The following is a 14,325-nucleotide window of genomic DNA, read 5'->3' on the forward strand; positions in this document are numbered from 1 at the left end:
ATTTCACTCTGTGAGCACTGCAGATACTTCACGTATTTTCAGTTCTACAAACATACCTACCAGCCGTGGTAGCTTCGTGGCTAAGGCATTGCGCAACTCGAAAATACAGGCTGCGGCTGCCTCTAAAACCTGTGTTTAGGTGCATATTGAAGAACCCCAGCTCATCAGAATTAATCTGAAGTCCACCACCATGGCCCATAGGCATACGTTGGTTTTAACACTTGAAACTCCAGAATTGAACTTGCCACATGCTGCTCAAATGTAATTGGATAGTTTTGCGAGGGGGTTGGAATGTGCAATATACGAAGTAGGACTTCAGAGAATGGAGATTTGATGCTTGGTGCAGAACTTTACAACATGCCAGGTACTACGACACTGTTAATGAAACGAGTGCTGGACAATACTCCGCAGTTCCAAATACTACCACACCTACGTTAGCGCTATAGTTCAGAAGGATTGGACTATACTAACTAGAATAATGTACAGGCATTGGGCTTGTTCTTCATTTACATTATTTCCCCAGATATACTCGAAAGCCTTGGGATGGGCCCAAATAATTTGTAATTTCGTCTTCTAAATACTGATTCAAGTTTCATTCCTGATGAAGCATGTGTCGAAACATTGCAACATTAAAGGAGCCCACGAAGCAGAACACTGCAACGTAGTGGGTCTTCCCGAATCTTTGCACTGCCAATGAAAGTGGCCAAACATAGCAGACAAACCAGTGACAAAAAGAAGTTTCAATACCATGCTTGAAGCAGACAGTTAACACACATTTAATGAACAAGAAACCTTTATTTGTTTTTCCCTGAAAAACAAATTTGTCTATGGTGATAATGAAAAATGACTTGATTCAACAAAACTTTGCGGCACAGTGAAAAAAAAAATGCACTCTCTCATCCTGCGGAGGTACAAAAAACAACTAGACTAGCAGCCACTGAGAAAAATGGAAGAAAAACCGGTGGACGGCGAGAAAACAGTCCTCTTCTTTGAAGAACGACCGTTTCCAAGCCCCTTCAAAGTGTTTATGACATGAAGAAGTCCAGCACTCGGGGAGACTATGAAATGGAGAACGCTTGCGAAGATAAATCCGCGGTCGCTTAATGTAGCACATAACCACTTTCTCATAACTCATCCCTGACGAAGGAACCGATGATGTTGAGACGCCCCTGGAGCTCTTCCTTCTTGGCCGGGGTGATCTTGCCATTGCGGATGTTCTTCACACGCTCAGTCTCACTATCGATGAAGCCCTTTCCGCGCTCCAACACCTTCTGCATCATCTTGATGTAGACATCCGCAGATTTCTTGTCGGCCTCCTTGTCGAGCGACTCCTGGAGTTTCTTCGCCTCGGCCAGGACACCCTCCTGCTTGGTCTTGTCTTCCTCCTTCATAAATTTGGTAGCCAGCTCGTCGAACTTGGGAAGACAGTGTTTTAGCTGCAACTTGATACCTGTGCAAGAAGCAACACAGACATTAAATTATATACACACACAACACAAGACATGCTGCCTGAAGTCGCTAGAAAGGAAAAAAACCACTTGGATATTTGGAGGTATTAGCGTTTAGAAATTGTGAAGCAAGGAGTCAACAGCCAAGGCAATCCAAGTTGGGCACACCCGCTGACAACTAGACTATAAGGTCTACAAACTTTTGCATGACAATGCGGCTCATAAGCTGCGAGGCTTTCTCTAGTCTATGCAAGACCAACAAAGGCAACAGTGTTTAGCGGCACTCGCTTGCTGCAAACGTTGCCTGTGACCGAGAAATCTCAAGTCCGTGTGTGTGCACTAGGTGGGGGCAGTTGTGGTCCACTGGTCTGCAAAGTGTGGAGCTCACTCAGACTGACTCAAGAAATATACTTTGTGCTTAGGGCTCGCTCACACTCGCGAGAATTTTCCTTAACCGGACTCACTCAGACTAACTAAAATCCAACCAAACTCACTCGGGACTCAGACTCGCAAAAATATTACTCACTCGGACTCAGATTCGCAGCTCGATTTGAGTGAGTGAGTCTACTCATGAACGAGTTTGCCAAACTATGGCCGCCACATACATGCAAAGTGTAGGAAACAGCCGAGAGAACCCAGACCTACGGAAGCAGTTTGCAAGCGCTTTTTCACGGCATCATTGGGTGCCCCCATTTTAAAAATTCCTTATAAAGTTAAACACAAACCTACTCAGTTGAACTCGTTGCATGAAGCAGGAACGAATACAAACAGGACATGAAATGTCTAAAGCTTAAGATTACTTTGATCTGTGTACTGGCAATAACAGTTGCTACATTCCATTCTGCAGACAATGCTGAGCGTGCGGCTATATCTAGGGCTCGTGTCAGCCAACCGAACAAGACCCGATTGCGTTTCAGAAGAGGGCTCTGCCACTGTTAAGTAAGCTTTCCTTAAAGCTTCCATTCAATCAGTGTCAAAGGCACACAATAGGGGAGTCCGCCCTCACTCTGGATGGGCTCAACTTTGCCCACAGCTGTTTTCTGTATAGCACAAAACTAGCAACATGTGTAAATGTGTTATGTCAAACTAGGCATTGTTAGGGTTAAATGTCCCCAATACAAGAGAGGGCCAAATGGAGATGCTGTAGTGAACCACATCATTTTTTATGATAGAAGATGCTCGCACTCCGCAAGGTGCACATAGAGTACAGCTAATCACGGTTGTTTCTAGACCTAAATGTGCATACGACATCAAGATAAGCCTCGAAGGCCGGCAGCATCCGTAAGATTCTTTACCAAGCTAATGTGGAGTTTATGCCGATTATATCGAAGGAAATACGTGTGCCTATTGGTTTTAATTAAACATAGAAGCTCACGTAAACGCTCTACACGAATACAACAGTTGGACAGCACCACACTGATCAAAAAGCGCGTCGCAGTGCGGCTAATTACCGGTGAGCCAGACGTACTAGGTAATTTTACTGCAGCTGCCTGGTTCGCACAAACGCTTACGGTGCGCCTAGTGATGACGTGGATTGACTTGCGCGAGACTTTCGGTGGCGGCTCGGCGTACACTACACAACACTAATTACCGTTTGTGTCGCAGTGATTGGCATCAACGATAGGGAATGGTCTTGCACTAAGCAAGAATCAGATAACAGCCGCCTTACCGGAGTTCTTCTTGACGAAAGCTTTGATCTCGTCAGCCTTAAAGTCTCCCGAGAAAGTCACTGGCTCCTCCTGGCCGGAGACGAACAGCTTCAACACGGGGTAGTCGTCCTTCTTAACTCCGAATCGCTCGGCCAAGTCAGCGTTTTCCTTGTTGCCGTAATCTGCATGCAGCGAGGGAAAAATACGAAGAAGCAACGATAATGAGACACGCATCGGCAGTTGTTCCGCCATGGAACGCTCTATTCGACTTCGGCATGAATGGCAGGTGCCGGGCACGCGACATTTACCTTGCACGCCAACTTCGGCGACCAAAAAATCTGGGGTGTTTTGAGACTCCTCGGCGACTTTGACGAATTCGTCGTGCTTCTCTCCGTAAGGGTAGGTGACATCGAACTTAACCAGCGTTACCTTGAACTTTGGAACGATCTGGAACGGTAGACGAACGAAATCAGCGCCTTTAAATTTCGAAGAAAAAAAAAAAGTGCACAAGTTTAGCTGCTACGTTTCCGATTCGGAACAACAAACGAAGTCAACTACTCCAGTTTGAAAGAGACCACTCTCCCGAGCCAACAGCGAAAGTAAATTTTTGATGTTAGATCGGCGAGGTTGCTGCAGGGAGGGAGGAAGCGTCGAATATCACATACCTTGTCGAATGTGGAAGTCAGCAACGAGACGCTGCCCTTTGTACTCGTAGCGAAAGCGGTGCTGCTCACAAGAGCCACGCACAGGAAGATAGATCGGAGCCACATGTTCGAAAAGGAAGCAGCAAACGGTCAGCCCGCACCAAGACCGAGTTCGCAAAATGAATCACGCCAAGTGAACCGTGGCCCTCGCCGTATATCACAAACCCGGGGAACGAACCCGGCCCCGTCTTTGTTGTACTTCGGCTATTGGTTCGGAGGTGGAAACGTCGCGCGATTTGATTGGCCAGAGTAGCCCAAAGTCACGTGTCTCTTGATGGTGCTCGCGATGGAATTGCGCGTACTATCGATAGTTTGTGAGTACCTTGCGATGTGCTCGGTAGTTAATCGTCAGAGCAATACATATGCACCGTCTTGCTTATACGAGTCTTCGTTGACGAGATAAAGCCTAAAACTTGTGATATGACTCGCGCTTTGACGTGTCGGCTCGCCTAGTTGTGAGCCGAGCGCGGCGATGCACTCTTTCTCAATAAAGCGAAATGAAAGCATTAATTTACGATATTAAACGAATTAATTCTCAATAAACTGTGGAAACGACCCGCGTAAGCCAATATTTTACTAAATTTCGCAAATTACGCAAAAACGAACAAAAACAAGAGTCGTCTTATCCAGCCAATCGCGAAGCTGTTTACAAATGCCGGCACTTTCAGCCAATCATAGGGCAGCTTTTAATTCGGCGTATTCAAGATGGCAGCATGTTCCGAGCAGGAGATAGACGGGATCCTATCGACGGATTTACGCTCAAATTTTCCCGTTTCTCCTGCGCCGATACCGAACAGTGAAGTGATCTCCAAGCACTCACGGACCAGGGAACGTAGCCTATCAAAGAAGGTCTCCAACAACGAGGTACAGTCCCGCAGTTATTCTTTATTTGGTGGGTGTGTTTTGAGAAATTGTAGAGCTCGGGAAAGGCTAGGGGGGGTAGGCTTATGGGTTTTAGGCTTAAATCTGGAATTTTCGCCCAAAATGTGCGCCCAGATCAGTGTTGTTTCGACCAGCTTCATGTGCTTGCGTCCATCTTCCGTTCCTCGACTGGGCGCCGCCAGAGCGTTAGCGGATTTTCACACCGTGCGAGTGTTTTTCGAGGCCGACGTTTAGTAGTGCGGAGGGGGCACCACCACACTGCTCTGATCTCCCGAGTCATCGTATGGTTGCATCGTATTCCGTCATGCTTAGTTTTGGTAAGGCCGGTGGGAAACGCGTGTGGCTACGGCGTACGAGATTTTGTGCCCCACATTTGGTGAGTAATTTCGCCTTCTCGAAAAGGGGGGGTGAGTCGTCTTTGCCTGCGCGAGATAATAAACGCGGTGCTTTTTTTTTTTTTTCTTCTTTCCTTATCGCCGCCCCACTAGCGAGGTGACATTGGACGGTGGTGCACAGGCCCGGAGAGATCGTCGTGTTGTGCGTAGCCTTTTATTTTCCGCGTTCGCGAACGTCGTGAAACACTGCTGCTACTTCGTAGTCGCGTCCACGCCTCTGTCACGCAGGGTGGTGTCCAAAGGCACGCGTCTTTTGCTTCGCGAACCGCGCGTTCTTGCAGTGGCAGCGCGAGCGTTCACGTTTTCCGTCGTGGGTGTGTGCGATTGTCGTCGCGTGTTTCAAGGGAACGCCGGCGTTTATGTGGTTTAGTAGACGTTAATAGTGAACGTTGTAGTGTTGGTGTGAACTTCTTAGCGCTAGTTTTCGTTTTCTTACGCATTTCGCTGCCGGCAACTCTTGCGACGCCCAAAAGACGCGGTGCCCCCTCCACATCTTTTTTTTTTTTTTTTTTCCTGGCCTTCCGCTGCAGCAGTATGCGTTGCCTTTGCGGGTCGGACACTCCCACGTGTTCTGCAATAATCTGCCGCTCGCAAATAAAATGCCGCTGCTGGAAGGAATTTGGTCGAGTCGACATCGCGATTGTTTCTTCTGACACTTTTGAACGAAAATACTTCGTGGATGATAGTCTGAAGAATTCATGGCCATGGTTTCTCCCTCCCCCACTCCACCCTTCCTTATTGTTGCAATCAGTTGCTTAATTTTATAATTTGATATTTGATGACGATTATTGATATTTTTTTCGTGCTCGCTTCGTGATGTGACCCTTCCACGTCAGTTTCGCGTGCGCAAGCTAATTTCACCGACGCAGAACTGCAACGATCGGACGCGGCGTTTCGTCCAGCCTTTACATTGTAGCAGTGCAGTATGCGATGCTCTAACTCTTGAAACCTCTTGAATCACTCGGTCAGCCGAGTGATGTGATAACACGGATCTTAGTGGGGCGTGTTTCGGTTATCTCGATAAAGAGAGCCTTTTGTTAGTATCTTTACACAAAAACCGTGTGTGCAAGGGCGGAGTCCTCGTAACCGATACGGCGACACTTGCGGCGTAAAGACTGCCTCGGTGAAGAAGTCATCGCCTCGCGTTTCGTGCCAACCCATCCCGGCCGCGTTTGTTGGGTTGTTCGGCAATATACGGCCACGTCGGCTTCGCTGTGCCGGCGCCTCGGGCTTTTCTTTTCCTTTTTTTTTTTCACGGCCAAGCAAGTCGCATTTTTTTGGTCGCCTCCTGTCTTTTTCTCGTTTTCTGCCGCTCCGTTTTCTTTGTCTTTTTCGCCCGCCGAAATGCTCACTTCCTTGTAACCGCCGGCCGCACTGCGCGTTTGTGCGTTGCTCGGAAGGCCGCAGTCTTTCTTTTATTTATTTTATATATTTTTTCTTCTTTTTTATGAGATCGCAGCAGCCACCGAACGCGCATTATGCCTCTCGGAGCAGGGTGAGCGGGCTTGCTGTCTTGCACAGTACAGTCGTGTGGCTTCGCACGTCGATTGAAAGAACTCTGGCGGCCCTCGCGTGTTGTTTGTTTCTTTTTTGGCAATTATGTTAGGGAGCTTTATTTTTCTTTTCTTCCTTCCTCCTCACTCTCTCACTTCGCGGTCGGCGTAAGCCACTTAACCGTCCCCTTGGTCACGTTATTCTCCGAGCGCGCGCTCGAAGCAATCTTCTGATCCTGGCTAAAGAATCGCGCCCGCATAATGCTTTAGTTTGGGCCAGTAGTCACGCCAAAAAGAGCCAAGTGCTCTAAGGAAAATGAGAATGGAGGGGGGAATAAATGGAAGTGTACCTCGGTAAATACGCCTTCCTAGTCAATTACCTCCTCGCTTGCTTGAGATGGTTTGAAAACCGATGCGGATTCATCTGTCGCATCCACCTTGACCCCTTTCAGGCGTGGCCTATGAAGAATTGTCTGTAAATGCGCCAAATTTACGCATTGTTTCAAAGCACTCTATATTCTATTGCAACAGAACGTCCTAATACCTTGATATTTGTGTATGTATTTATCCTGAAGTCGGTTCGTGTTCTGTTTTTGCACAAATAGAATCAAATCTCGGACTATAGTTCAATTTAATTTTTGGTTGTATTCATTTCGAGCAAAGAAAAAATTGTGCTATTGACGTGGCATCAGGAAAGTGGCAGGTCTTGCACGACTCGTTGAACATGGTAGTGCCTGCAACAAAATGATCATGTGCAACAGTTGACACATTATGCAGGAGGTTCCGTTCATCCAAACCTCGGTTTATCTTGCGCATTCTTAGCCACTTGTCGACGCAACTAGAAAAAACAAGTTGTGTACACAGATGTGTGCAAAGTGTTGAACGTGAATGGTGTGTCGTATGCACTGTGCAGAAATTCTCGCATCTGTAGCAATTAAGCACTCGTAGGGCAACCATTCATGCATGCGGTTGATTACATAATTAGTTTGTGAGTGGTGTATGAAATCTCTTGTGCTGCCAGAAAACCTCCGTACATAAAGATCCCAGGTTCGGTCGCTGTCCGCAGCAAGTTATCTTTTCGTCCACTTTTCTTTCTTCACATTTACCTTACATTAACTACTAATAACATCCCCTATACTTCCCTGGCATTATTGTCTGTTAGTGCTCATTAATATTGCGTCTAACAAAGAAAAACAAGCCCTTAAAATTACCACTTCTTTCCTTCATTCATAGCGAGGGTCTCGTTCTGGCAGACTTGATGCTTTCAGGTAGTATGCGAGGGATTATTGGTCAGCTGCCTGCTCGTAAAAAGATCACGTGCTACGTGACGTCAACAGGCAGAAAAAGTGTGTTCCACACTCGCCATGTCATGGCTACTGGCGGCGCTGACTGACGCTCCTACGTTTAATGTAAATATACACCCTATAAAGTGGACGGGGGGATTGCCGCTGTGGAAGCTCAGTTGGTAGGGCATCGAACACGTTATTCGAAGGTCGCAGGTTCGGTCCCTGCCCACGGCAAGTTATCTTTTCTTCCACTTTTCTTTGTTCACATTTACCTTACATTTACTACTAATAACATCCCCTATACTTCCTTGGCATTATTGTCTGTTAGTGCTCATTAATATTCTGTACATAAAAATAACTTTAAAACGCATTTTCGCACACCTTATGTCATTTCAGGAGCAGTCGTCTATTGGGACTTTTCGCTTACTCTGCCAAAAAAAAAAATGCAAATAAATGTTCCTATCCAGCTGGTTAGATTGTGCTGCAACATAGCTTTTATATATGTGGTGATTTTGCACACTGTTTCTCCAAATTTTCTCTGTCATCATTTCTCCCCACATGCAATCCCGCGGAGTTAAGGTTGACCTTCAGATTGGAAACTGGAGCTGCTGTAGCTACTAATTGATGAGATTGCATAAGCACGAAAATTTTGAGTAGTTGTGGAATACTCGTTCTTGTTACGCTTGCTCTCCCTACGAATATAGGCGCAGCAGGCCTTGGCTGTGCCAGATGCTTTCATCAGCCCTTCGTAATAAATTAAATTCTGTAGTTTTGGCTATGAGGCACATAGTAGTGGGCAAAGGAATGGTAATTGATTAAGGGCTCATTTTCTCTATATGCAGCCTAATGAAATCATCAGACAATGAAGCCAAGGAAAGTATAGTGGCATTACTGGTAGTCTTTAGCTGCAATGTGTTAATTATAATATAAATATAAATAATCTGGACGAAAAGACAAAGGTAGTGCATTGCACAGTACATGAGCAATGTCTGCATTCTTCTAGCATTGAACATGGTCGGATCGTTCGATTTGGACGCATACTCACATTTAAAAGTTTTTTTGTATCAATTCAAATCTTTATTTTCAAGTATACATGCCATAAGTCACTTGATGCATCTTGAGTGGCCTTGCAAAGCCAAAAGGAGGAAATCAGTGTGCACAATAATAGTACAGAATAGCAATAACTACAAGCAAGGGAAATGCTGGAAAGTACAGAAAATGTGTATGCAGATTTTTAAATGAATGGTTTTGCATATTTCTCAGTCATGGAGAACGTAGCATGGTAAAAAAAAAAAAGGCTAGCATTCGTAACACCGATCAAACAACAAAAAAGTACTAGGTTCAGTAGCTTGACAAGGAAATCTAAAACATTGATTAGTAAAGTGAGGAAAATATTTGAAAAGAAACCATTCGCCAAAAACAAATGTGGCTATGGAGGGCTGAGGCAAGTTGGTATTTCATACCAAAGAAAAGCAGAGTGACGTGGAAAGGTCAGAGGTCATGTCTTCGCTCTCCTTTTTGCGTCTTGCACCGTTTCTCTTTAAAATAGACCTGCAAGTTCATGTGCCAGCAAATTATGCTCGTTAAAGTGATTTTGTGTAAATAGCAAAAGTTGTAGACTTACATCGGAGGCCGAAGGCACCAAGGATCTATTCCCCAATCATGGAAAACAGCCAAGGTAATCCTCATTCCAAAACCCGGCAAGCCGTCCAGCCTGGCCAATCTCCGTCCCATTTCGTTAACATCGGGAGTAGGCAAAGTTATGGAGCACGCCCTCCTTAACCGTATAAACTCGTATCTTGAAGACACTACCGCCTACCCCCACTCGATCATCGGCTTCAGGGCGCACCTCTCAACCCAAGATGCCATGCTTCTACTCAAACACCAAATCCTCGATGGCAAATCCCGACACACGAAGGCGATCTTGGGACTCGACCTCGAGCGCGCCTTCGATAACGTCGCGCACTCCACCATCCTCGAACGCATATCACTACTCAGCCTTGGCGAGCGCACCTATAACTACGTTCGAGACTTTCTATCCAACAGAAGGGCGTTCCTCTCGGCAGGGGACATTCAGTCGGAAGAACTCGCTCTTGGTGCCGTGGGCACCCCGCAAGGTTCCGTCATCTCCCCAATGTTGTTTAATCTAGTCATGATCGGTTTAGCACAGGAACTCCAGAAGATTGACGGTATTGAACATACCATTTATGCCGACGACATTACGATTTGGGCCGCGAAGGGCAGCGACGGCGAAATCGAAACCGCTCTGCAAAACGCGATCGATACCGTCGAAACTTATCTCCGAGGCACGGGACTCCGATGCTCGCCCAGCAAATCGGAGCTTCTCTTATATCGCCCAATGCTCCGCGGACGCCCACCGCTACGCTTTATGCACAAACGCTACTACGAAGAAATCCAGCTTCACACAGGGAACGGTGACACCATACCCATGGTTTCCACCATCCGGGTCCTTGGCATGACCATCGAAGCCAACGGTGCGAACTCAACGGCTATCTCCAAGATCCTCCGACAGACGGCCAACACGTCGCGGCTGTTAAAGCGGGTGACAAACCGAAGGCAGGGCATGAAGGAAGAAAGCCTCATCCGCCTCGTTCACTCGTTCGTTATCTGCCACATCACGTACGTCGCCGCCTTCCATACCTGGTACAAAGCAGAAAAAACTAAGCTGGACATCATCATTCGCGGAGCCTACAAGCTTGCCCTCGGACTACCAAACAACACCAGCACAGAACTTCTTCTCCAATTAGGACTCCATAACACCCTCGACGAATTAATCGAAGCGCAGCGTCAGGCTCATCTGGAGCGCCTCACCCTCTCAGAAACGGGTCGGCACATTCTGACTAAACTCGGCATCACTTACCACCGCCAGCACGGAGACAAACACCCAATCCCAGGATGTATCCGGGCTTGGCTACATGCCGACCCCATCCCCAAAAACATGCACCCTGAATACAACAAGGAACGGCGGAAGGCACGGGCCGCCTCCCTCATCAAAGCTTACGGCGACACCACAGGCGTCACCTTTGTCGATGCAGCTGAATATCAAGACGGGCACCGCTTCGCAGCGGCTACCACCCAAGGCGGCTCGCTCAGACACGCTGCCAGCATCGTAACCCAGAACGCTGAGACTGCCGAAGAGGTGGCCATCGCCCTGGCCGCCCTCGACCCAGACTGCGACACCATCGTGAGCGACTCCCGCACGGCAATCAACAACTATATAAAAGGCCGCATCTCACAGCAAGCATTACGCATCCTACACCACGCCCCTCACTCAGCAGATAACCAAATCACGCTCGTCTGGATTCCAGCACATGCCGGCGACGTTCATCCGCACCTCACCAACCTTAACGAGGTCGCACACTCCGTAGCACGAGGCCTGGTCAACCGTGCCGGAGACAGCGCAGGTGTACCCGCGGAACGCGATCGCCTCACCAGCTACAACGACATCACCAAAGCATTTTACCTTGAAAGAAGAACCTTCCCCACCCCTCATCACAAGCTAAACAGAGCGCAGGCAACCACCCTCCGCCTGTTACAGACAAACACGTACCCGTCACTACATCGATACCACAAGATATACCCAGACATTTATCCTAACCACACCTGTAAGGTATGCAAGACCCAGGTCGCTTCGCTCCCGCATATGCTGTGGGAGTGTAAACACCAGTACCCGTCCGTTAACACCGAGACCCTCTCGTCGAGATGGCATGCTGCCCTGCGCAGCTCCCACTTCGACGACCAGCTTTGGGTGACCCAGCAGGCCCGCGAGGCGGCGGAGAGGCAAGACCTCGACGTCCCCACGTAGGAGGCCTAGGCCCAGCCAAACAAATTGCTGGTCTCAATAAAATTTTATTCCTCCTCCTCATCATTTATTTAACCTTTCGCAGTGAGTGCATGTCATGATAAAGAAAATAAAAATAGCAGTACAAACATATGGAGATTAATAACGTGGCATCTGAAAACATATGTAATACAAAATATACGTGTACAAAGGATAAAATACAACGTAGGTGGAGTGTGAACCCTCTCAGGCGCCACCTTTGAAGAACAGTCTGTAAATGCATCAAATTGGTACAACTGTTATTTCAAGGCACTCAATATTCTATTGCAACGAAAATGTCATAATACATTTCTTTGTGTGTTATGTAATTAATCCTAATTAAATTTAATTTATCATATACTTCTCCTGAAGTCATTTATGCTCTGTTTTCGCATAACCAGAATGAGTTCTCAGGCTAGAAGTATAGTGCGAGTTCATATTCGGTTATGTCCATTTTGAGCAAAGAAAAATTATACTTTTGACGTGGATCGTGAGAAGCAGCACATTAAACATGGTAGTGCCTTCAACAATGGGATCATATGCAACAGTACACTGCAAAATGAACTTAAATGAAGACAAATTTATTATGCAGGAGGTTCAATTCATCCAAAGCTCAATATATTGTGCTCTTTCTTAGCTCTTAGTCGATACAGATAGCAAAACCAAGTGGCATACACAATTGTGTACATAGTGTCTCAAAGGTTTAGTGTGTTTCCGAGTGTGAGCTGCTAGTCACTGTTTGTATGAATTGCGCTCTGCAACGATGGCTTTGGGTGAATTATTCCATTCCTTGATGACAGCAGGAAGGCATGATTTGTTAATGTGATGGTTAACCAAAAAGTCGTTCGAGGCTCTTTGAGTTGAATAGGCAATGTGAATAGTGGGTGGGAGGAAGTAATGGAGAGCCATGTAAGGAAAACAATAATATAGCTTATGAAACAGTCGACAAAGTTTGCATCCATCAGCTTCATGCAGCAGATCTAGACTCCTTGATACAAGCAACGCTAGATAAGTTATTGTAGTTAGATGTAATAAACTGGGCAGCTAGATTTTGAATGGATTCCAGCAGGTTATTTAGGTAGGTCTGGTGAGGGCTCCAAATAGAGGACGCATATTCAAGCTTTTTGCAAATGAAGGTTACATTTTAGTGTCTGCATGGCTTGGATAGGTAAAAACATTCGAATGTCACCAAGCTTCTTCGATGCATTAGCCGCTAACAGTGATATGTTCTGACCACGTGATATTAGAAATTAGTACGCCGAGGCATCAGTATTTGTCAAAATGATAGGTTCGTTGAGTTTGATAAACAGTAGGCATATTACGAGTTTGGATTGCTTGTAAGATGCTTGCATAGCTTTATTCTTGGAAATATTAGTCTGCATCATCCAGAGTGAGCACTGGTTCTCAACTAAGCATAGGTCATTCTGCAGAAGTTCGCGACAAGTAAAGGTTTTCTGCCATGTTTTCTAGTTTCCTATCCTATCTTTGAATAGTAATATGATCATATGTTACATTCAGCTGTTACATTAAAGGGAGTTGTAGCTGTTTGGTGACTGCATGCATTTAACACTTACACAGGCTTTTCCTTGACAGCATTGGCACAAAGCTTTTAAATAGGCATGAACAAAGTCTGCCCGGTGTTTTGAGTATCGGTGTGCTTTTTCGCATAGCATGAACTGCAATAGAAATAATCACTCTATTGATTTTTTAAAACCAAACCTATATTCAGAAATGTGAATGCCTGAGTGTTTAATGACCCTAATAAAATTTGCATAGTTTCCTCTCAATGTATGCAATGCTGACCCATATGTTTCTGTTTTCATTGTGGGACGATTTGCAAAGAAACTGCACGTTCAGAAGAATGTGTAGTGGCACTAAGTGAATTTCAACAAAAGCAGACAGCTTTATTCATCGGGTCAAGGAAACATGCTTTTTCTTCTATTGATGACGCTCCAAAATGGAAATATATTGCTCACAAATTTTTGAGAATAAAGGGAGTAAAGTGCTTGGCACAACATTGGGCTCATCATGCTTGCAGCCGAGCTGGCTCTTTCAACCACATTGTTAACTTCTTCATTGCTAGTAGGCAAAGGGATGTTTTGTGAGCCTACTATAGTATTTAGCAGCTACTAAACTGTGTTGCAGTTGACTCGCAAAGGGAGTGGCAGTGCTCCTTTGCCTTTAGCTCACCTAAGCCCATAGTTACAAGCCAACCTAGTACTTATCTTTTGCCTGTTTTACCGTTGTGGTGTCTGAAAGGACCCCTGACGCCAAAATTACAACTTGCATTGTCCTGAATATGTGGGCACTTCTGACCCATTATGAGTGGCAAATGTTGCTTTCAAGATATTTTAATTTAGTTTTAAAGTAAGTGTGACTACTCATCTGAGTATGCGGCACCTAGACATCGCCACTAGTATGACGTAGGTCATACCCTGTGGGACGTTCCAAGAGTAAAGCTAGTATTGTCCATGTCAGACAAGTTCGTGGGGTGCACACAATATCACGACTGGTGCCAGTTGCTATTGCGTTACAGCTATTGTCCCCCCTATTCGATTCTTATTTTAGGTTAGTCTCAAGGATTACTATGTGTTGCGGCCCCTGTTGCGTGTTGTGCTGTACTGCCA

At 46.1% G+C, this 14,325-nt stretch overlaps 2 protein-coding genes across 2 annotated transcripts in view; one reads left to right on the forward strand and one right to left on the reverse strand.

Moving 5' to 3' along the window:
• Window positions 1-775: 775 nt before the first annotated feature.
• On the reverse strand, window positions 776-4,041 carry LOC119389565 (endoplasmic reticulum resident protein 29). The gene is made up of 4 exons (XM_037656882.2): window positions 3,763-4,041; window positions 3,406-3,544; window positions 3,118-3,279; window positions 776-1,450 (listed from the first exon to the last, which is right to left on the reverse strand). The coding sequence occupies exons 1-4, from the start codon at window positions 3,865-3,867 to the stop codon at window positions 1,125-1,127; spliced, it is 732 nt and encodes a 243-aa protein (XP_037512810.1). The 5' UTR covers window positions 3,868-4,041; the 3' UTR covers window positions 776-1,124.
• A 434-nt stretch (window positions 4,042-4,475) lies between these two features.
• Window positions 4,476-14,325, forward strand: part of LOC119389564 (mucin-19) — a 35,194-nt gene continuing 25,344 nt past the window's right edge. The window contains exon 1 of the mRNA XM_037656878.2: window positions 4,476-4,665. Within this exon, the coding sequence (XP_037512806.1) occupies window positions 4,507-4,665 (159 nt within the window). The 5' untranslated portion in view covers window positions 4,476-4,506. The remainder of the gene's footprint in view (window positions 4,666-14,325) is intronic.

Source organism: Rhipicephalus sanguineus, chromosome 4 (genome assembly GCF_013339695.2).
Source record: "Rhipicephalus sanguineus isolate Rsan-2018 chromosome 4, BIME_Rsan_1.4, whole genome shotgun sequence".
Taxonomy (NCBI): domain Eukaryota; kingdom Metazoa; phylum Arthropoda; class Arachnida; order Ixodida; family Ixodidae; genus Rhipicephalus; species Rhipicephalus sanguineus.